Here is a 23955-nt window from a genome sequence, read left to right on the forward strand (position 1 = left end):
CCTGCCTGTAGTGAATGTTTGTTAGAACTGACCTTGGTATGTCTCAAAAAACACTCAGAAACCCACATTGCCAAATCCAATGACCAGTTGTTTTTGGAAAGGGGATACTGCTCCCCTCTGGACTTAACTCTAGCCTCATCCTCACAGCCAATACACTTCCAGCCTGTATTTTCCTCTGGTGCATCACACCCAATGTAATCGTGTTTAGTACTTTCCAAACAATAAAGCAGATGTTCCCTGTAATGCAGATTTTGAAGAATGCACATAAGGCTTAAAGCAGTGACAGTGTTATCCACCAAATGCCTGCAAAGGAATCCACATTTTTTCTGACTAACAAGTTTTCTTACTGAAGTAATTTTAGGGGGTGCCAACATTAAGGATAAAATATGCAGAAAAAAAGGCCAAATATTGCCTTGAGGGACCTACTTGTCAATGCACCAGAAATTACACACAATGACCTTTCTTCCAGAATTGGTGGAGAAGTGCACATGTAAAATATACCTTTTGCACTTAAAAACATTTTACCAAGCAAACTGTTTAAAATTAAACCCAGATGCGTAACTGTTTTACATTGCATGTAAAGCAATGGGGTTTTCCCTGGTTTCAGTAAAAACAGCTGGTATTGCTGCTATTAATCCTGTATGTGCACATTTAAAGGTCCTGTATATCTGAGAAAAACATCTTAGTCAGGTAGTAGCAATGTATAACAGCCTCTGGGGCCTTTGCCTATAGCAGAAAAAAAAGACTATTTGCTGCCAATGTATGTCTCCATGAATGCTTACCACTGAATGCATTTACTCACTGATATTCAGTATTATTGATACTTTAAAAATCAAATGCCTCATAACTAATTTTTCATACTAGAGAATAACAACTAGAGAATAACAATCCTATTTCAAGTTTTATTTCATATCATAATGCTAAAACATATACATCAGCAACACACAGCATACTCCTAATTTCAAGAAATTACTACCTCTTTGCTGTATGATTTCTTACAGCAAGGCCAAATAAAGTAAGCCTTGAAACACCATTTCAGAAAGTATTATGTTCATATCCCTCACTTTACCCTAAGAAAGGCCTCATGAAGGCTCTGGGTATTTCAGACCTAGAATTTGCAAAATACATTTATCCCTAATATTAGTAGCCCAGAGTTGTTTAGTAGCCCATCAGCCCAATGTGATATTTTTCTGAAGTTTCCATGGGAAGAGAATTTCTGGTGAGACTCTACAAGCTCTGTCATGAATAATTTGTTTCCTGGAAAGTGAGAAAATGTGAAAAGGCCTTTCAGGTTTATTTGTTTTCTGTTTAGTCTCCTGATACTATGATGTAAGAAAGAGGTGAACATCCTCTTATTTTACTATGTATATTTGCATTCCCTTTCTCTACTGCATGTACAGAAAAGAATTACTTTTAAGGTGCAGGTGTTACAAAGACACTGATTGAATTAAATTTTGTACCTATTCCACACACCAGTCATCACCAGAGGTGAACTGTGAATCCTGGAATGTATTTCCCACTTGCTGTGAGTCAGCTGCAGCACATGAAAGCCTAGAGCCAAAAGTTAGCTGTGTTAAGACCACTGGGTTTACACAAGATTGTTTTGTTTGGATACCTAGTTGGATGTCTTTCATGTTTTTTCATTTTGAACTGAGGAAGAACTACTGCATGAAAATGGAAGAAAAAACTAAAGAAGGATTTCTTCAAACAGAAAAACAAAAGCCTGTTTCATAACTAATAAGAGAAACCTGTCTTGCACTGGTTAGCAGAAGACAAATTCTTTGTTCAGTGCAGTAGTGCAGCAGGAAGACACAGATATGTGTGCCTATGTGCTTTATCAACAACCTATGACAGCACTCAAAATGGAACACAGGAGATATTCTAGAGAACCCCAAACTTCCAGGACAACTTTCTCTCCATTTGGTGAATTAGTGTCTACAGCTTGAAGAATATTTTCAGTTTACATTTTCTTTTAATTTAACATAATCTCTAATGAAAATGCATATTCACAGCTCAATCAGAAGCAAGTCCATTTGACCTCCAAGTGTCTCTGTAACAGGCTGTTTCAAGAGGAAATATAAGTCCTTCTATCACTGAGATACAGGAGGACATGCAAGTCTCCGGAGCTAGATAATCAGCATTTCTGGCTGAGGAAGCATGGATGAAAAGCAGTCTGGAAAGCAGGCCACTCTCAATTCATTAAAAGCCCTGAGGAGTAGGACTAGGGATATTAATTTTGTGAAGGCTTAAGCATGATGGCAGAAAAGCTCACACAACACAGGTTTGATAGATGACATTTTTTGCAGTTTCTTATATGTAACATAAGTAAACATCAACTTTTCTGTGGGAGCCATGCTTTATGTCTAGCAAAACGGCAGTCATCTAAATCAAGTCATCAAGGAAAAAGAATTATCTATCATACAAGGGTCCGATCAGAAAGAAGATATCTAGCTAGTCGGAGAAGTATACAAGAATTTCTTACTGTAAATGTAACTTATTTGCATATTTGAAACTGGAGTAAAATATGGAAAGTTTTCTGATGTTTCTTAATGCCTTAACCATGTCTGGTAGAAGGTGGTGTTTTTGACCATGGATTTAGCGAGATTTACATGGCAAAGACTGCCAGTGTTTTCTTTGAAGAAAATTTCTGCTAGTAGATCAGAGAAACAGAATCATCACTGAGAAGTCTTTCAGTTTGCTAATGATTCCCTCTACTTATCATTTGTCCAATGATACACTGGACAAAGAGATACTTGTCTGAGTTCAGTAAGAAGAATAAAAAAGACAATTTGATGCACTGTAACAGTTTCTCCAAAAATATAACATAGAGGTGACAGGATGAGGAAGAAGATTGATCCTTCCTACTAGCTGTTGTTAAAATGGCTGGACATTTGAAAGCAAGTATCCATCACTGAACTGATGTCTAACTTAAAAAAAATTTTGAAGGCAATGCCTAACTTTTAAAAGCTTTAACCTGCAATTTACAAATGAACCCTTTAATTTCAAGTGCTATTGCTACTTTTCAGTGTTGTCCTACTATAAGCTTTTCATGGATTGAGTACGTTTACTTTGAAAAAAAGGATTTGGAAACAGGTAACATCGGGGACTTAAAACATAGTAGTAAATATACATTATTCTATCTGATTTTCATTGCTATCAAAAAAAAAAAAAAAGAAAAGAGGAAATCAAAAAATAAGTGGCGCTATGTAGAAACACTTTGATTCAACTTCCTTATGAACACTGAGTCTGTTTTCTTCACATTTTCCAGCCATCAAATAAATGGTGAGCCACACAAGAAGTATTGAAATTGACTAATCTTTGTCTTGGAGTTCAACAGTTTTAACACTGTTCTTCTACTGAGATTGTCATCTCCGACTTAATTTGTACTTCACTCTGCCCATCTCTCTAAGAAAAAATAATTAGCCTGTGTCTTAGCATTCCTGCTGTAATGACTTGACTGCTCTTTGCTGACACTGACATGTCTATACAGGCTCTACATGCTGACTGTACTGTGAAATTAGGTTGTCATACTATACCTGTTGGCCAAGAGCTGTGACCTAGTTCCAGAAGGAGAGGTTAGGTAAATTGCCAAGTCTCCACGTCGAGGGTGAGTAATAGTGATACGTACAACAACATGCTCCAAGTAGATCACATGATGGTTAGGATTATCTGAACAGCCAGTGGCTTTGTAAATTGAACGGACAATGCTGTCAGGTCGTATTGTTCTATAACAGAAGCACAGCAAACAACATCAGCATTTCTTGCTTTTTGTGTAAAATACACAACCTCATCTTTTTTGCTTAGTAGAGAATGACAGTGTTGGACCACTGAGAAGTCAGTAGCCTATAATCACTAGTTTTGACATGTGCTTCCTAGCTGAAAATACCACTATAGGCTAATTATTTCACTGCAGATAATGGCTAATGGCAACTGCCTGGGTTTCTGTTAAACACATACAAAAGGTAAAATAGGAATAAGCCTTTAGGACAGAGCATTATTGTGGATTAGTGGCCAGCTGAGACTTGCTGAGATTGTCATGGGATCACAGCTGGTTGCTAAACCCCAGGAAATGCCTGGCATAGCTAATCCTAGTTTACGTAACAGCGAGTATTACATGTTGACTTTACCAAAAGGCATCTGACTCAGCTGGTTTAAATTGGCATGATATCCTCACAGACTATACCAGTTATGGATCAAGCCTGTCAAATATAATTATCAAACAATATTCTTAGTGCTTTGGAAGTGTGCCTCATGCTTGATGCTGTCTCTATATCCATGAAGTGCACATAATAGAATTTTGCTCTTAAACCTGGTTCTATAGAGACCTTAGCAAATGAAAAGCAGTTCAGTTTTGGCCTCTGAACTAGAGACTCTCCTAAGAGTATCGGAGAGAGACAATATCACACAGTTTCAAGAGCATATTTGCTATTTACATATTGGACTGTTCTTGCAAAGGTGACTGAAATGCATTCAACCAAATATTATTCTTCCTTGATGTATCATCTATATAAAAATCTATCATAAGCCAGTCTGGATTATTTTACACCTTCACCTTCTGCAATGTTCTTTAAACTAGAGCCTTTTCCCGTGCACTACATCTGTAAATGTGGCAGACTCCCTGGTATGGCTTTAAAAATTACACATTATACACAATGCAAGGGAGGGGTAAATTATACTCAATTTCTTTCCATAAGTTTATGCCAGCAAGAGTTTTGGTAGCAGGTATTACTTGATTTGCCGATCTGTGTTCTCCACACACACATGCTGTGGAGGCACCGTTGTCCACTTTTCTGCTTCTGTCACCATTGCTTCAGCATCCATCAGTCCAAATCCATAAAGGTGGCTCACTGCAAGGTACAAACAGAATGGATACAGTTATAGCATTAACCCTTGGGTTTCATCATAGACTAATTCCAGAGTGTCACATCCTAACAGGAGTTACTTCTTTTCTCTTCTTCCTTACTTTCATTCAAAGCTTCAAAATCTCATTGCCAGGAACAATAATGACTGTATCTAATTTGTTCCAACAAATCTGTTCACAGCTTTATTACAGAAGTGGCATGAGGCACTACCTACACCGCCTACCATGAGAACTACAGAATGCCATGACTAAAATTGCCTCTGGCTGCCCTTTGTCCATGTGCCTCAATTTAGCTTAGCCATTTTGTATGACAAGAGGCTAAGCATAATGAATGAGAGGAAGATTACTGCCATTACTCAAATACCAAACACATGCATGTGTATTCAAGGAAGCTGATACAAACTTGAGGAGGAACAGACCATTTTGTAACTTGTATTCTCTGAACTTCCCTGAGTGTAAGCAGTATGTGGATGCTCTTCTGTTCCTGTAGGTTTGCCATTGGCCAACCAATTAGGTAGATCCACCATCTCCTTAAAGCTGTCTGCTTGATGACGGTGAAAAGCACTTACTGAATCAGCTGTGTGTTTTTGATTGCTGTTCCAATCTAAACAGAGACTTGCAAAAAGGTTTTGATGAATTGGAAGAGCTTCTAGCCATGACGTTCCATTGTGACAAATTGGTATTCTTGATAAAGTTCTGACAGCAGAAGATGAAAGAAAAAAGCTTCCACAGGAGGAGTTTAGATTGCAAATATTAGTAAATCAGTTTTTCTTGCTACGACAGAAACCCACAGAAAATTTTAAGTGCAAGTATAACCAGCAATGCAACAAAGCATGGTATAAGTCCTTCCAACTGCATGTTGTAGAAGGTTTGTGAAAGCAATCTCTATTCATTGCCAAACCAAAATTCAAAGGACTCTATCTAAAAAAATCCCAGCCTTCTCAAACCAATACACAAGGATTGGTGTAGGATCACAATCCAAATAAGGATTACAGGGATCCTTAGGGATCACATCTTCCAAATATCTAGTACTGTCTGCCAGCTGAAAAGGATTCTTCAATGAAAAATACAGCAAAGTGTACTGAATGTGTAATGGTCTGGTTTTCTTCCCATCTCCTTCCCCATGAGCCCCAAACCAAAATGCACATAGCACGAAAATCTTCCTTTGGAGATATCTACATGCAGCTCTTCTGCCATGTAAGGCAAGCACTGTGTTCCAAAATGAAACACAAATAAAATATATGAAAATAAATAAATTCAGCCTTCCTTCAGCATTCTGAATTCTCTTTTATGTATTCAAGAAACAAATGGATAGGGAAAGAGATTCCTATTTCTATATGTGAGTGGAGCACATGAAGACAAGGAGAGCTTAGATGAACATTTTACAGTATGAAGAAGACTCCTGTGATGGAAATGTCCTTAGTCTTAGACGTTATCTTGCAAACACTGCATCTGATAATGAGTGCATATTTATCTGTGAAGACATAAGTCTGTTCTTACACTAGAATTTTAATTAATAATTCTTCTGTCTGCTTGGAAGATAAGTGGGAGGAACAAGAGTCAACTCACATGGTGTGTAACTGCACACCATTACCATGTATAGTACATTCAAAAAGCAAGGAATTAAGTTTTCATGAATGGAAATTTTTTTTCAGCTAACCCATGGAAAATGCATTTTTAATTCCTGACAGTTAGCAACTTATATTGAATTAGAGCTCAAGCTGTCTGGTTTTAAAATGCTGTATGTTCAACCCACCTTATGAGCTCCAAGAGCCAAAGTTCTGCACACCTCACCTTTTTTTGACAAGAAATAAGGGCAGAAAAGCACGTGACATTGCCACCACCAGTCAGTGACCTTCAGATGGAAACTTATGTCACTTTTAAGCTATTTACCCGCAGAATTTTTTCACTAGTATGCACATTAAAAATGCAAATAAAATCTATGGAGTGAGCTTTCTATCCTTCCTACCCTATCAATTACTCGGAAGACAGAATTTAGGAGGAATTTTCATCCAGGAGAAAAAATTACCACTCAAGGTTTTGTGATGAAGTTATTTGTCCATGACTCAATGTTTAAAATCTCTTGCATGAGAGCAGCAGTGTAGTGATAAGTTCTGCACTTGATGTATTTTTTTTCAGTTGAAACAGAAATACTTTTTTCCCTTGAAAGGCCTTCCCATTGAAATAAAAACTTCCTGATAGACAGGGTTACTCTTAAATCCTCCCATGTGCACTGACATTTGGCTGTCCAAAACATTTCCAATTCAAAGCCTTGATCCAGTGGGTTGGTTAGCAGCTGAAGGTACCAGTAGAGACCCATAATTTTCAAAGACCAAATTACAGCAATTAAGGAGAGAATCAAACAAAGTAGTTGTGTCTTAGAGAAGAAATCAGATTTTTCTCTCTACTACCTTAAAATTGTGCTTCTTCATATGTGTACATCCTTGTATTCCCATGAGCTATATGCCAATATGCCTGTCCCAAAGGTTAACAATAACCTGGTGGTCTACATAGAACTATAAATGTCTTCTAGGAAATGCCTGGAACTGCCACTGATTTGTATGTAAAAGATACTGAGTTGACATTACTAACCCAAATTAATCAAAAGCACTATCTGAAAGGTTATGATGACTGCAGAGTGAGATAAGCTAACTGCAAGCGTAAAAGGCCTCCAGACCTTGCATCTACATACTCACGTCCTCTACATTATCACTGCTGTGAATTGCTACTGGGCTCAGCTGTTGCTAGGAGTCATTATACATGTCAAGAGGGAGTTTTGGGCTGTTTTGTACAAAGGCATTTGTCCTTCACAACTGAAACACAAATACAAGGCTGATACAATGTAAGCTGGTGGCTGAGGACTAGACTGTTGCTTTTATTAAGCTGAAGAGTTGAAAATGTGATGTCCTGGTGTGACCAAGGTGTCCATTGGTAGAGCTGTCTTGAATTCTCTCTCCAGTCAGGCAGCAATTGATCATTTTTATTTCTGCAAAATCACAGGCATACACAGAGCCTTACAGGTGCAGGGTATGTTTCAGAGAAAAACTTGCTTCCCACAACACAAAGTGGATAGTAAGTTTTAGCTGATCTCTTTAATCTTTCTTAAAGATGGTTTCATCTTTCATCTTTAACATTTCTCAGAGTTAGAGTCCATTTATTTACCCCTGGTGCAATTCCTCATTAGTGCACCATGAAAACAAGGCCTTCTGAGCTGCTGGAGAGACTTCCCTGGCTTTTTCATAATCTCCTTGCTTTTGTCTGAGATTGCTGTTGAAAATTCAGTAACTTTCTCATTTACATATAAAGCTACCCTCAAATCTGAAGTTAGGATGTATATCCCATTTGACTTGACTATGAGAAATATGAATAGCTTGTGTTGATAAATCATAACAGAGAATCATGCAGACTTCAGAAAAATTTGGCCCAGACACTAAAAACGCAACATTTCCAATGTAGCTAAACTTGATTTGCTAGGCTGCAGTTTCATTGCCTGTCATTAAGATGTCTCATCAGTAACTTAAACACTAAGCCTTCCTTGCTATTTTATTCATGTGACAAAAGGCTTGCATAAAATTTTCTCCCTACTATATTTCTGACCTTTTATATATCATATCCCATGTACTGTGAAAGCAGCATTTGAAATAGAAACATTTTGTATACACATATCAAATCAGGAGAGAAATAGTAATAATTTCAGTGTAACAAATGAGGAATATGCAGCTTCCTCAACTAGATTAATCTGTTTGATTTGTGAACTATAATGATCTATCCATTTATGCTGCTATAGGATCTTTATCTAAAATGAGATTGACAGAATAGGAGTCTAAAATGTCCATGATTTTTTAAAATGTACTATGGTTTCTTAAATATTGCTTAGCAGGTCTAGAATATGTGAGCCTCTTGAGTTACTCTCAGCCCATAAATACTTTCAACCAATCTACACCAATCTTTTACATTTGACATGCACATAGAATGAACTAATTCCATAATGCTTCAACAATTTCATACTGCTTTTCTGTCATTTGCTTGGAATATTGAAACATTTCAACAAGGAAAAACAACTGTTTAACAAGAATTAAAGGGACAAAAAGGGGAGAAATGTTATGATGACATGGCTTAAACTGTTTTGTTTTGTCATGTCTTCTCTAAGACAACACTGATCTTGAATAATAATTCATCTTGCTTCAGCCATATTCCTATCTGATATCAACTTGTCACCAGCAACCTGTGACAACTGAGTGTGATTTCTAAAATACATAACTGCTTTACAAGCCAGTAACACAAGTGCAAGAACATGCATTTTCATTCTTACTTTTTAAACCAACTCCCTCATGGTTTTCAAATTAAGCACATTATTTGTATTTTTGTATTTTAAACAGAACAATCCCTCAATTTCTGGACCTAAAACCAAATGCAACAGCAAACTAAGTATTTCCTCCCCAAAGAATTCCCTGAAATCCAGGAATTTTTAAAGACTCAGTATGGATGCAGGAAGATTGAATTCTTAGACCTATCACCGTACTAGAGAAGGTTGTGAAAAACATAAAGTTGCCCAATAGATTTGTTTAAAAAGCGGCAGCTACAATGATGCACAATAAGAATCTGAAGGGCCTCTCTATCGTAGAAGAGGATTGTAGAAGCACAGAATGATTTGGGTTGCAAGGGATATTTAAAGCTCATGTAGTCTGACCTCTTCGCTATTCGCAGGGACACCTTCCGCCACACGAGGCTGCTGAAAGCCCTGTCTGGTCTGGCCTTGAGAAACTTCCAGGGATACAGCGCCCACAGTATCTCTGGGCAACCTATTCCAGTGCCTCACCATTCAAATCATAGAATCACAGAATCATAGATTATTAAGGGGTTGGAAATGACCTTAAAGATCAACTAGTCTCAACACTCTCTGATATAGACAAGGACATCTACCCCTCAAGTTGCTCAAAGTGTTATCCAACTTGGCTTTGAACACTGACATGGTTGGGCATCCACAACCTGTTCCAGTGTCTCACCACCCTCAGAGTAAAGAATTTTTTCCTAATATCCAATCCAAATTTCCCCTCTTCCAATTTGCTCCCATTATGCCTTGTTCTATCACTACAGATCCTGACAAAGAGTCCCCCTCCAGCTTCCCTGTAGGCCCCCTTCAGATGCTGCAAGGTTGCTATGAGATTTCCACACAACCTTCCTTTCTCCAGGCTGAACAGCCTCAACTTTCTCAGCCTGTCTTTGCTAAGAAGATGCTCCAGTCCTTATATCAACTTATCGGCCCTCCTCTGGACTTGCTCCAACTGTTCCATGTCCTTCTTATGTTGTGGACTGTGTACAGCACTCCAGGTAGGATCTCACAAGAGCAGAGTAGAGGGAAGAATCATCTCCTTTGACCTGCTGGCCACACTCCTTTAAATGCAGCCAAGGACTGGATTGGCTTTCTGGGCTGCAAGTCCACACTGATGGCCTATGTTGAGTTTTTCATCAACAATTACTCTCAAATCCTTCTCCACAGGGCTGCTCTCAATCACTTCTTTGCCCAACCTGTGGGTGTGTCTTGGATTGCCATTATTCAGGTGTAAAGACCTTGTACTTTGCTTTGTTGAACTCCATGAGGTTCACACAACTCAAGCCCTTCAAGGTCCCTCTAGATGGCATCCCTTCTCTCCAGTGTGTTGACTACCACACTGCTTCATGTTGTCAGCAAGTTTGATGAGGGTGCACTTGATTGCACTGTCCATGTCACCAACGAAGATATTGAACAGTATCTGCTACAGTGCTGACTGTGGAGGGACACAGCTTGTCAGTGGTTTCCATGTGGACAATGAACACAATTCTGTATGTGTGGCCATTTTAAGATGGTTTTTCACCCAAGTGGCTCACCCATCAAATCCATGTCACTTCAATTTGAAGATGAGGATGTTCAGTGGTACAATGACAAAACACTTTGCACAAGTCCAGATAGATGATGTCAGTGTCAGTTGCTCTGCTCTGCCCCTATCCATCAATCCTGTAGGCCTATCACAGAAGGCCACCAAATTTGTCAGGCATGATTTCCCCCTTGTAAAGCCATGTTAACTGTTACCAAGCACCATGTATAAAAATGTCCTTCATTTAAGTCTAAATCTGTCCTTGTTCAATTTAAAAGTATTGCCCCATGTCTTGCCACAAAAGACCATAATAAAAAGTTTCTTTCTGTTTTTCTTCTAAGAACCCTTTATATATTGAAAGGCCACTATAAGGTCTCACAGGAGCCTTCTCTTCAGGCTGAACAACCCCACCCCTCATTGTCTTTCTTCATAGCAGAGGTGCTCCAGGCCTTTGAAGATTTTTGTAGTCAGAAAGGTGCTAACAGAATAGTTCAAAAATTGTTTTTATTGAGATTCCAGTTATGTCTGTTTCTGATTTTTGCATTAGTACAAATAATTTCTTCAGTAATGTACTAAGCATGGCTTACCTGATAATAGATTTGACAAAAAAAAAAAAAAAGAAGAGGCTTCTGGATTTTACATTTTTCTTCCTGCCTATTAATTGATAAATATTAAAGCTCCTATTAATTGAAAAAATAAAAATACAGACTGCCCAGAAAAACTAGCTGGATGGTTAGTAGAAACTAAACCTCCAGTAACCAGTCTACCTTTTTGAGTAGCTCGTATGTAACTCTGACATTGCTATGAGGTTTTGCAGTCATTAAAAAAAAATAGCCTTAAAACAAATCATCTTAAAACACTGAGAGGTTAAATCCAAGATTCTATTTTCCTTCATATCCTTACATATTTTATCTATTTCAGGATTTTAAAACTCAAGTGGTTAATAAAGAGACATTGGTTGACATAAGGCACTAGAAGCAAAGTACACTTTTGGGCTGTCAGAGTCAGGCTCTACTAGTAGTGACAGCACATATCACCCAAATAGTTCCCACCTCTCATGAGCATTAGCAGCTTTCAGGCGGAGATCCTTAGTCTTGGGATTCATCTGGTCCATGGTCAGCAGTGAGCATCCATGACTACCAAGCACAGCCATAATAAGTTCTCCCATGCCAACAGTTCCTGATTTACTTCTCAGAGCTTGTTTAGGAATGAGTTAATCAAGTTAATGAAGTCTTCAGAACACATGGTGTTCACACATAGACTGTGCCCTGCATATGGGGATATCTTACCCAGAGTCAGAGAAAACACCAGTAAGCTTTGCTGAATACCTCAGCAGAGTGACCAGGAAGACTGGCTTACTTCTCTGCCTCTGAAGCAGCAGAGTTGTGATGGAAACAGAAAACCTGACTACTGCTGACTGGTGATTGCTACGAAAATTCTGCAGCAGGTTTCTAAAACTTCTCTGGAGCAGCATTTGGCTGTAAATCATAAAGCCTTTACTGAAGACATTAATTCACTTCAAATAAGACAGCTTATGTGAATGGAATAAATCTGAAGATTATACAAGTTTAGAAGGGTGAGAAAAATGTTTGCTGAAATAAAGTTGGCTAAGGAGCATCTACAGTAATAGAAGCTATAGTTTTTTTTTAGTGGTAGTCTTTTTAAACTGATTTTTTTTTTTTTTTTTTTTTAGCACAAGGATCCACTGGAAAACATTTTAAAGAAAAAATGTATTTTGTGACTACATTGTGCTTTGGAGACTTGTATCAGGAATTTTTATCAGGAATTTTTAAAATTCATTGATCCTGGTTCTTCTTTCTTAATACTGCAAAATAGAAATTTACATTTCACAGTAAGTGGCAGACTCATGGTTATGAGTCTACAGGGGAAGATTTTCAAACTTCCGCTTCCTCCCTGCACCCCAGTTCTTTACAGTGTTTTCATCAATGTCTGAGTTGGGCTTGTTAAAAGGAAACAATGTCAAAGGTTATCACTCTCATGGTGTGCATCCTGTTAGAGCTGTCAGCTCACTTGGCAATATTTGGAATACTAGAGAGCTGCAGAACATAGCAATTGCATATACCTTTATATCTAAGACAAACAGACAGGAAGTTATCTCAGTTGTTGAGCTGAGGCACTAATTCAAATTCTTTGTCTGCTATCCTGATCATGGTTTGGTGACAATTCTGAGTGTGATTATAATAGAACATTAAAGCCTAATTTTGCCTTTTGCCTGCTGTTACTTTTGCTTTAGAGTCATTTAATGCACATTCTAGAACATGTGTACGTTTGACTTACAATATATGACCCCAGGAAAGCAACCAACCCTAAGACAAAATCATGATGGATGTCCATCCATCTTCCTTTATGCATCCCAACACAGGCTTGAAGCTTCTGCTTAAACTCTGTTTTACATTTTTACAGCTTCATTCCTTGCTTTTCAGAGGGAACAGAAAACAGAGTGCTGCAGATCCAAAAAGTAAATGAGAAGCTTTGATAATTAAGAATTTGAGGCTGGGAAAAGTAATAACACCTGCTTGGCTTCTCTGAAAGATTCCCTCTCCTACTCTGTACATCCTCATTTCTGGAACTAAACAGACAAATTCCTGACCTTTTATGTCTTTCTACTGGAGACAACATTGTTTGTAACCCCTGTTTGTCAACTACCAACAGACAAAGCCACCTGTTCAGCCAGGTTGGTCATCCTTTAATATTTCAAGCACAAAAAAAATCACTGGTCTAGCTTGCACAGGATATGGTGTTCCTCTCTCCTACACAGACAATGCAACTTCATGTGTTTGGTGTGTTATTGACAACTAAAGAAAGCTGGCATATTACAATAGCTAAACTCAAAGCTTTGGTTTCACTTGCTCTATCCACTGTGTGTATGAGCATTAGGAGTGGATATTGGCTGCCAGTTCCATGTGAAAACACCAGGAAGTATCTGTAAGAGTGGAAGGTCTTTTTAGAGATGAACAGCTTTGACACAACCATTTATGAGTTATGAGCTTGCTGTTTTCCAAAAGTCTTATGCCAGCTTCTGACAATGTATTAAAAATAAAATTTATTTACATTTTGCAGTTATTGAAAACATAGAGTACGATGTTTATGGATAGTTTATTTGTCTTCTCTGAAATGCACATGTTGTAGGGATATTCTTGCTGATTTCTGAATTCCTGCCTGGCTACTGGTTACCACAAGATAAATCTGTCCAGTCTAAGTCTCCTCAATAGGAGCCTAGATAGACTCATCTCTTTCTCACTCCCAGACTAATGCTCTGTTAATGCTCTGCTCACAACTAATATAATCACCAGTTTTATTAAATATTAAGCAAGTATATTAAAAGGCTCAAAAATATTAAGTGACTAATCATTTTCAGTGGTCACTCTTCAATAGAAGCAGCGGATAGTTCGGCTAAACTAAAGGGATGTGACATAACTCTGTTTTTAGTCCTTGGAAATTGATGGAATTTGGTTTCTCTAGGAAGAGTATCTCCTCTAGGCCGAGGAATGGCCCAAAACTGAAAAAACTGGGTAGAATTTTGATTTCATTTTATCTTACCTTTTGGTAGCATTTTACTTCAGTGTACTGAAGTGTTATTGTCTGTGCTTTAAAGCCAGGAAGAGTGAAGTAAGTTGTCTAAAAATTTCCCTGCAAATCAGTAGTACTCCCTATGAATGGTCTGTTTCTCCAGAGACAAAGTTTCACAGTATGTGGAGCTTCACTTACAGACAAAGAACTGTTTATATGATTTAATCATTGCTCTTGAAACTGCAGTGCTTCATTCTCTATCTTTCAACTCAGAGACAAGTCAGCATTAATGCAATTTCCTTTTTATGAATGTACTTGCATGCCCTGTTGTTCACTAAACAGCTGACAGAACAAGGACTTGCATCCAATCTGCCACAGCAGAAACAGATCAACAGTTTTGATATCTTCACAAAAACAGATGCTCTTGAGTATTTTTCCATAAAATCAGCTAATTAACTGCTTTAATTATTAAAAATCCCTCTATTGACAAATTATATGTACAACTGACTAACCAGAGAATAGCCTGAGTATTCAAATATTTCTTTTTAGACTACAAAATAACAAGTTCCTGAGAAAAGATGCATGCTGTCTGACAAGAAAACAATAAAAAAACCCCTACAAGTAAAAATTCTTGCTCATTCCTGAGTTAATTCTATTGACATGAATTTAATGAGCACTGTTTACTTGCCAGAAATTTAAACAAATAACAAGCACTACTTTAGCAAATCACTAGGTGGCTTAAGTGTTTTTCATGAATTAATCCTTCTTTGTATAAATTTAAGGAATAACAAAAGGAGATCTTGAAACCAGTAATGACATCTGTGAGCTCTTTCTGTGTGTTCCGCAATGGCAAAACACTGCCAGGGACTATGGCAAGGGAGAGGTTGCCATGCAGACCAGCAAAACAGCCCTCTGAAATGGCATGCTGACCCACTTTCAACTACCAGCTCTTGCTGACCCTTTGTTGAGTGAAAGTTTTTTTCAGTTTTTGCTGTTTTTCACCCTTTCAGTTCTTATTTCTAAAGTGGCAAATCTGTTTGTATCTTTATTCTTGTTTTCCTCTTTCTCTGCTAGTATGCACTGAAGAAAGGTAGATTGTTTATTGTGACTATCTGCTTTAGATAATTAAAAAAAAATCTTCCACCCCCTCTTAAGAACACGTTGTGAAAGAACCAGGGATCTTGTTATCAACAAGATTATGATAAAATTCCTTAAAGATCTCAGTCTGATCAGAGTAGTTCATCTATGAAAAACCATACTTTAATTGTTACTCTTGGCGATAGTGAAGGATAACAGTGTAATATTATACTAAATATTGCCACGTGCAATAAAAAAACCTCTTTCAGTCTTGCCAGCAGTGGTGTGCAAATCCCCTTTTGAATTCAGGTTCAGATGTTGTGATTTAAACTACATCTTTTGCTTCTCCTTCTTCCAAAACCAACAGTTTAAAGAGAGGTGTATTTTTATTGGTACCATGTGTTCAGCTGAAGTTGCCAAAATAATTTAGCTAAAACTAATGCTTTTATTTGGGTTAAGGTTGATTCCTGAGCTGTGTAGAGGTCAAGCATTTAGCTCGTCTTCCTCTTTTTCAATTTCACCATAGAGTCTATAGAAGAGTTCAGCCAGTTCAAGTTGTTTTTCCTGAATCCAAGTTACCAAGTTGAGCTTATCTTTGTTTGTGACTTTCCATGAATGGAGAATAAACCTTTTTTCATCCCTTTTCCTTACTATATATATGCTACAATGCACAGAAAAATGGTTCCAAGGATTCAGAATAAGCAGTGGTTCAACAGTGATTCAATGTTGCAAATCCTGCGGCCAATGCTGCTGCTGGTGTGACCTTAGTGTGACCTGTCTTTTGATCATGAGTGACAGCTGCTGTGAAATGATTCACAGGGTGTTTGTCTCACTTGGGCAACAAATGGAAAAACATAAAAAAATATAGAATTTTGGAAGTAAGATATGAAAAAAATAGCTCTGCTTTATGTTACCTTCATATAGCTTCAGTAAACTGATGATAGAGTCACCATCTCCTGATAAAACTTTTTAAATCCTGGGAGATGTATCACAATAACAAATACTGTAATGTTATTGCAATTAAGGAAGTATCTATTTATATGTTTTCTGTGTGGGCATGCACTTGTAAATGGGATAAAACTAGGGCCTTGAACATCAGAACCTTCACATGATTAGAGGATCCTGATCAAATATCCATTTCTGAACACATTCTCTGTAGTTAGAGACTCATTTGGATCCAAAAATAAAAAATATTTTTTTGTTGTTTGGGTTCTATGCCATTGCAGTAAAAATGTTATAGGTCAGAATTACGTATTAAAAATGCTCTAGGGTAGCAGTGCCTTGATCCAAAATAGATTAAATATAGGCTTCAGTTTTAAAGTGAAATCAGGGCAAAGATTTGGTAACTCTTGTATATTACATTTTTCTCTCAGGAGATCCTGGCAGAAACAGATCAACTCTCATAAGAGGTATGCCAGTATTGGGTGGAATTGTTATGAAAAGAGAACCAGAAATAAGCCATTCCAGGGTTTTGTTTAGGATGCAATACAAACTGAAAGCAGTAAGAATGTAGTGAATGGGAATCAGAAGACAAACTGTGCTGAAATAAAATGTACAGATTAAAGGTTCTGTTTCAACCCACCCTGAAAATATATATCATATTTAATGTCAAAAGTGTTTATCTCTGCTTGCATTACAAAAGTGAAAAAAATGTTTTTAGGATGTAGCTTTTATCAAATTTTCAAGATGGTAAAAAATTTTAGAAATCTATCTGACAGGTCACCATAAAATGATTACATGTCCCAGGAAAAGTCATGAGAGCTCAAAATTTGATTTTATGCAAAATCAGACAGAATTCTTACATATAAATAATGCAGGATTTATCATATAAAAATGAAATTTGAAAATACTGTTTCATCATTTTAGATTGAAATTCAATAATTCTGAGTGAGAACATGGCCGGAATCCAGAATTGCTGCATCTTCAACTCTACACTACTTTATCAGAATACTAGATATAAAAAGAAAAATTAAACACCACTAATTTACTTAATTTTCTGGCAGCAGTATATATGACATGGAACTGAAAGGGACTAAGAAGATCGGGCCAATGCATTTTGTAGCTGACAGTTTTGTGCATTAGTCATTTCAAAAGGTTTTCCTTGTGTAACAGAAGATAGGCCCCTTCAGATCAAGGCTGAAAGGTCTCCAAACGATGCACAGCATAGTGTCAAAATTATCAAATAATAGGAAGAAAGAAAGAAAAGAAAGAAAAGAAAGAAAAGAAAGAAAAGAAAGAAAAGAAAGAAAAGAAAGAAAAGAAAGAAAGAAAGAAAGAAAGAAAGAAAGAAAGAAAGAAAGAAAGAAAGAAAGAGAGAAAGAAAGAGAGAAAGAAAGAAAGAGAGAAAGAAAGAAAGAGAGAAAGAAAGAGAGAAAGAAAGAAAGAAAGAAAGAAAGAAAGAAAGAAAGAAAGAAAGAAAGAAAGAAAGAAAGAAAGAAAGAAAGAAAGAAAGAAAGAAAGAAAGAAAGAAAGAAAGAAAGAAAGAAAGAAAGAAAGAGAGAAAGAAAGAGAGAAAGAAAGAGAGAAAGAAAGAGAGAAAGAGAGAAAGAAAGAGAGAAAGAAAGAGAGAAAGAAAGAGAGAAAGAAAGAGAGAAAGAAAGAGAGAAAGAAAGAGAGAAAGAAAGAAAGAGAGAAAGAAAGAAAGAAAGAGAGAAAGAAAGAGAGAAAGAGAGAAAGAAAGAAAGAAAGAAAGAAAGAAAGAAAGAAAGAAAGAAAGAAAGAAAGAAGAAAGAAAGAAAGAAAGAAAGAAAGAAAGAAAGAAAGAAAGAAAGAAAGAAGAAAGAAAGAAAGAAAGAAAGAAAGAAAGAAAGAAAGAAAGAAAGAAAGAAAGAAAGAAAGAAAGAAAGAAAGAAAGAAAGAAAGAAAGAAAGAAAGAAAGAAAGAAAGAAAGAAAGAAAGAAAGAAAGAAAGAAAGAAAGAAAGAAAGAAAGAAAGAAAGAAAGAAAGAAAGAAAGAAAGAAAGAAAGAAAGAAAGAAAGAAAGAAAGAAAGAAAGAAAGAAAGAAAGCTCTCACCCTTATAACCAGCTGCATTGGTTTTCCAGTCATTAGCATTCAGATGTCCTGCACGTGAAGTCCTGACAATAATATGCTGTATGTCTCTCCAGGTCAGAAATGGACTATAAAACAGGGAAAACACACAAAGTCACAGATCAGACATTTTACCAGGATGTAGGAATACAAGGTCATGTAAGCTGAAAGATATTCAAAGCAAAACAACTTTCATTTATCTTCTCTACTTTCCTTTGCTCCATTCAAAATAACATGTTCCAATTTTACAGAAAAACTATATTAAATTATTTATACAACTGGGAGGTTTGCCATAAGCAGACTGTAACAGTATATAATAATATTCTGTTATATGAAACTTAAGGGAAGATGAATGAGTACATTTCACACAGAGGAAATTTTTATGACCATCAATTACTGTATCTTAACGACTGCAAAGGAGAAGAAATCAAACTTTTGGCTTGCTGAAAAGCTCTAAAAAATCTAAAATCTAAAAATCTCACTAACTGCTAGCTCAAACTAGAGATTCCTCTAGACTTTCAGATCCTATTGAAGCTACGCCAGGTGCCTCTGTTGTTATTAATTTATCTATTACCCCGGTCTTGGAATTCACTGAGAGTCTGTGTGTATTTTGCAAGAATTCCAAGCAGCTGGATGGTTGGTGAGTTACAAAGCAAGGGCCTGATTACACAGATGAGTAGTCCTTTAAGGGATTCCTAATAACCTGTCCACCTGGAAGGTGAGAGAATATACTGTTTCTATCTTCTATCCTCACTGTGACATTAATACACATTTATCTTCTAGGACTAGGGCAAATCTTCAGGGATTGCAGTTTTCCTGTTCTCTCTATATCTACAGCAGGGAGAATTTCTTTTCTTAGAGGACGATCTAAAGGTGCCATAATTCGGCTATCTTTTCTTTCTCCTTCCAATTTTTTAGTTTTTCTATTGCCTGCAAGAATATGAATAGTATTTGTTTCAAAAATGCAGTGTAGTAGAGGGAATGATAAACTGAGCCGCTAAACAACGAAGAGGAAAAAAGTATTGTGGTCCAGAACACCAGGCACTAAGTAGCATTCTCAAAGCATCATTATCTGTCCCTATTGCATACACTGCCACAATTCCCCTCAGCTGAAAACAGACTAGAATGAAGTTTATAAGACCCACAACTGGCTGCCTACACTGCCCAGGACTATACAGTCATTGAAAACCAGGGAAACCTTGGTTCTTAAACCAGATTCTTAACATATTTAAATATTCTGTTGTATTTGATGAGACCAGATGCCTTCTCTCTCTGAGCATTTTTTAAAAACAGTACTATGCCTATAGGTACTTCTTCCTCTTATGGTGCAGTTTCTCACATTAGGCTGCTAGATTAGAATGACAGTGATTGTTTATCCAGCTGGGCTGGTAAAAATTACTGAAATAAAGATTAAAAAATTCATGCCAAAAGTAAAGCACATTAAGGGTTTGTAAGACAGCATATGCTTCCACATGTCCTGTACAACATAATTTTAATCAATTTCTAGTTCTGCTTTACAACATTCAGTTTATATTCATGCCACATCTCCATAGTTTCGGCAATGCATCCTGATTACCTCATGAGGCAGTATTGAAAGGCTTTGCCATAGAATCTACAGCCACAGAATCACACACTGGTTTGGGCTAGAAGGGCCCTTTAAAGGTCATTTAGCCCAAGTACTCAGCAATCAGCAGGGACATATGTTCAAATAGACCAGGTTGCTCAGAACCCTGTCTGAACTGACCTTGAATGTTTCCAGGCATGGGGCACCTACCACTTCTGTAGCAACATGTTTCAATGTTTTACCACTCTTATTGTAAAGGGAAGAAAAAAAAAAATCCATCTTTTGCATTATCTTTATATTTGTTTTTAGGATAAAATCCAGACGAGTTGTGATAGGGTATGATGTATTCCTTTAGATGAACAGTGGAGTAGGCAGCTATACATACACCAGCAACGGTGTTCTCGTGTACCTGTGTCAAATCTGCAGTGCACACAGAGATAAAAAATCTTAAGTGCCAAAAATCTAACAAACAATAGCCTGATATGCAGGCTGATAAACTGGGAGGAGAAAACCCTTGAGAGAAAGGCATCTGAATTACATCTTTTATTGTGTCATCTCCGAAGGAACAATAAAATGAGACTGTCCAAAAGACAATACTCACCGTCTGCTTAATAACATCCTGGAAGGAACAGCAACAAAACCTTAGGTTAATTGCCACTCAGAATCAGCTTGACTGTGAAGATGGAGAAAGCTTACAGTGTCTTAGGTTAATAAAGGAAGTAGTGGTTAGCACGGTACACAGGCTATTGATTTGACTTCTCTTCCACTTTTCAAAGGACTGACTACAATTCAGTGAAACTGCTCCTCTGCCACCTTCCTCCTTATACTCCCACAAGGAAATGACAGGAAAAAGCAGCTGGGATCCCTGCTCTTAAGGTGAACAGCCAGAAGCACCTCAAGAATAACTTCAGAGAATAGCCTCTAAACGGTAATGCCAGAAAACACTTGGGGAGCCAAGAAACTACAGGGAATAGAGCTTAAAAATCTCAACTGAGAAAATGCCAACTGAGATTTCTGAAAAGCTTAAACAAATTAAAGGCATTGTCTTGGCACCAGAACAACAACTATCCACTAGTTTTATTTCTAGCTGTTACTCCACATCACAGACACAGAAAAACTCAATGAAGAAGTTAAAAATCATCACAACCAAACATTACTTGTTTTTAAGCCTTATTTAAGAAATGTCTGACTGGAATTTTTTTAAAACCTTTTAAATGGAAAATTTCAGCCTGAATGGCTATTCTTTGGCAAATTTATATGTAACTGAAAACAGGAACCAAAGTACACCCAAATCAATGTCAATATAATAACTGAAATTCCGTAAGCGGCATAGGTGGTTAAACCTTAAGAGAAATACATGTTCTAAAGTAAGCATTTATTAATGGTTATGTTTTTCAAATACTTCAATATTAAGAGTAAACTACTCAAAAAATGTGAAGATTCAGAAGGAGATTTTTAACTCACACATTCTAGCATTGCCTTCTGTAACAGGCAGTCAATCACTGGAGCAAAGACCTAGCTAAAGCACTTAAATGATAACCTCTCCTCCTGCACTCCGATTCTAACTAGAGAGGACACTTGATAGCACTTCCTCAATTTACCTCAGCTGTCTCATTGCTTTTAACCTCCAACTATATTTATGACAAAGCCTTCATAACTTTGATAACACAAAAATATGTTCTCTGTATCCAAAGCTGTAACTTGCTAGACTGCTTTTCTCCTTTCTGTAAGAAATTCAATCAGTCTGGGAAGTATGCAAGTATCTGTTCAGTTGCCAGAAATCCAAAGTATCGACCTCTGACACTGCTGACCCCTTACAATGTGAACTCCATTTTCCTTTTATCTCAGTGATTATACTTGGTGGTACTATCTTTTAGAGGAATGTGGTTGTCACTGTGAAGTGACATTAGTCACTTCTCTGTCACTAGTAGCCGAATTCACTAAAATGCTTAAGTTCTTCCAGCACTTCTTTGTTCTAGCCTTGGTTCATGTAAAAAAAGACAAATGCAGGAATGACATTGACCTGCTGGAGCAAGTCCAGAGGAGGGCCAAAAAAATGATTAGAGGGATGAAGCACCTGTCCCTTGAGGAAAAGATATTTTCTTTCAGAGAGTGGGTTTAGAATACATCTTTGCTGGTAGGGTGGTAAAGCACTGGCACAGGGCACCTAGAGAAGTTGAGGGTGCCGCTCCCCTTGGAATTGTTCCAAGGCCAGGTTAAATGAGGCCCTGAGCAACCTGGTCTAGTGAAAAATGTTTCTGCTGATGGCAGGGGGTTGGACTTAAGGTCCCTTCCAAATGAAATAATTCTAAGATTCTATATCACTCAAGTGAAGAGAATCATGGAAGAAAACTATCTCCAAGGCTATACCACTGAGTATACCACACAGTAGAAAGGTAGCAGACTAATACTTCCATTTCACTTGCTACTTCTTACTAATGAAACTAGTTTATATACCACATGCTGGAAAATATGCACTGGCTTACGGACAGGAACACACAGTTCAATTGGGGATGCATAATGTATTCTTCTGTCAGCAACATAAGGGTTTTTATTTAAATTTGGCTTCTTCAAAGGAACATGGCACAATGGTCTCTGGAACAAATACAGGCCCATTGTCTCTCCTGACTCTTATTCGCTCAAATCTCAAATCCAACCCCTTTATCAGTGAGAAAGGTATCTCTTCTACCAACAGTACATAGTACTATACAATGAAAATAATTTCTTTTTAGTAAGAAAATTGCTGTCTCTGTGCACTAAATTGATTATACTTATTTTCTCATTTACAGTTAGAAAAAATTGACATTATGTAATGACATAATGCAACACACAAGTAAGGATTTATTCATAGGATCTGATCAAGGTACTAGATATACAAGGAAACAGAACTGGGTACAACTGAAAAGCAATTTACTACCTAAATACCATAATAAAACTGCAGAATGTGAAAATTAAGAGACATTTGCGTGATAGTTGTTGCATATTTACAACCATGCATTGCAACCTCAGGGATTCCAAACAAGCAGTCTGAAACTCAGTTACAATTCTTTGATTCCTGAGGGAAAACATGCCACTTGGATACTGAAATACTAGATAAAAAATAATAAAAATGCATTCATGTTATGCATAACAACATCCTCAAACAATTTTTTACCACGATTTCAGAAGCAGATCCTTGTTGGAAGAAATGGCTAAGTGGAGGATTCAAATCAGTAGGCAGGTAAGAGATCCTCCATTTACCTTCTGCCAATCCTACTATATGGGGCTTTATCAAAGAAAGAAAGTGCAATCAAGACATATGTCTTGCTTTTTTTTTTTTTATTTGGTTGAATGCACCTTTGTGTGTGAGTTGAAGCAGCCTCTTGGCTCTTCTAACTCACACCCAGGCCATATTAGTGCTCTGCTCAACTCATGATGTCTCCCAGGAACAGAACTTGGCTACTGGGCAAAACTGACTTACATAGACTCAAAACCCTTCCATGGTATAAACGGCTGTGTTTTCCAGCACAAAGTGGAATGAAACTATACATTATTACAGACATAATATAGTCAAGAAGTGTTCAGGACTAAGTGCTCTAATTTTTAAGCAGCTTGATGTACAAAGATTGTAGCTAACCTAGCAAAACCCTTTGCCAACTTGCCTTTTAAAAAAATTCTCACATAAACACTGCTATTAGCAGAGATACTAATAGGGAATCTAATGAAGAATTTATGAAAATGCAAACTCTGTTTGAAACAAAATAGTTCCAGCAAGCAGTTAACTAAGACACAATATCATGTGTCCTTTATATCCCACTTTAAAAGTATTGTAGAAAATATTTCAATGGCTTCAAAACTTCCTAACATTTACTTAGGGTCACCTACACTGGGAGGCATCACAGGTGAAAAATGCAACCTGAAATTTCAAATCACATGAATATGAAATCCAAAAACTGTGTAAAATAAACTAAACAGATTCCATACGTGCAAACCTGAGACATTAAAATTTAACAGATCACAATATGATCTCCCTATAATACTAAAGGCTGTATTTCATAAT

The 23955-nt window shown here is 37.1% G+C and overlaps 1 protein-coding gene across 2 annotated transcripts in view; it reads right to left on the minus strand.

The window, feature by feature from the left end:
* PCSK5 (proprotein convertase subtilisin/kexin type 5) overlaps positions 1–23955 on the minus strand; it is a 225697-nt gene that overhangs the window by 76312 nt on the left and 125430 nt on the right. For both annotated transcript variants that reach the window (XM_053931696.1, XM_053931697.1), the window contains exons 10-12: positions 18338–18441; positions 4730–4847; positions 3537–3725 (exon numbers count right to left, since the gene is read on the minus strand). In XM_053931696.1, the coding sequence (XP_053787671.1) occupies positions 3537–3725; positions 4730–4847; positions 18338–18441 (411 nt within the window). The remainder of the gene's footprint in view (positions 1–3536; positions 3726–4729; positions 4848–18337; positions 18442–23955) is intronic.

The sequence above is a fragment of the Vidua chalybeata genome, chromosome Z (assembly GCF_026979565.1).
Source record: "Vidua chalybeata isolate OUT-0048 chromosome Z, bVidCha1 merged haplotype, whole genome shotgun sequence".
Classification (NCBI taxonomy): Eukaryota; Metazoa; Chordata; class Aves; order Passeriformes; family Viduidae; genus Vidua; species Vidua chalybeata.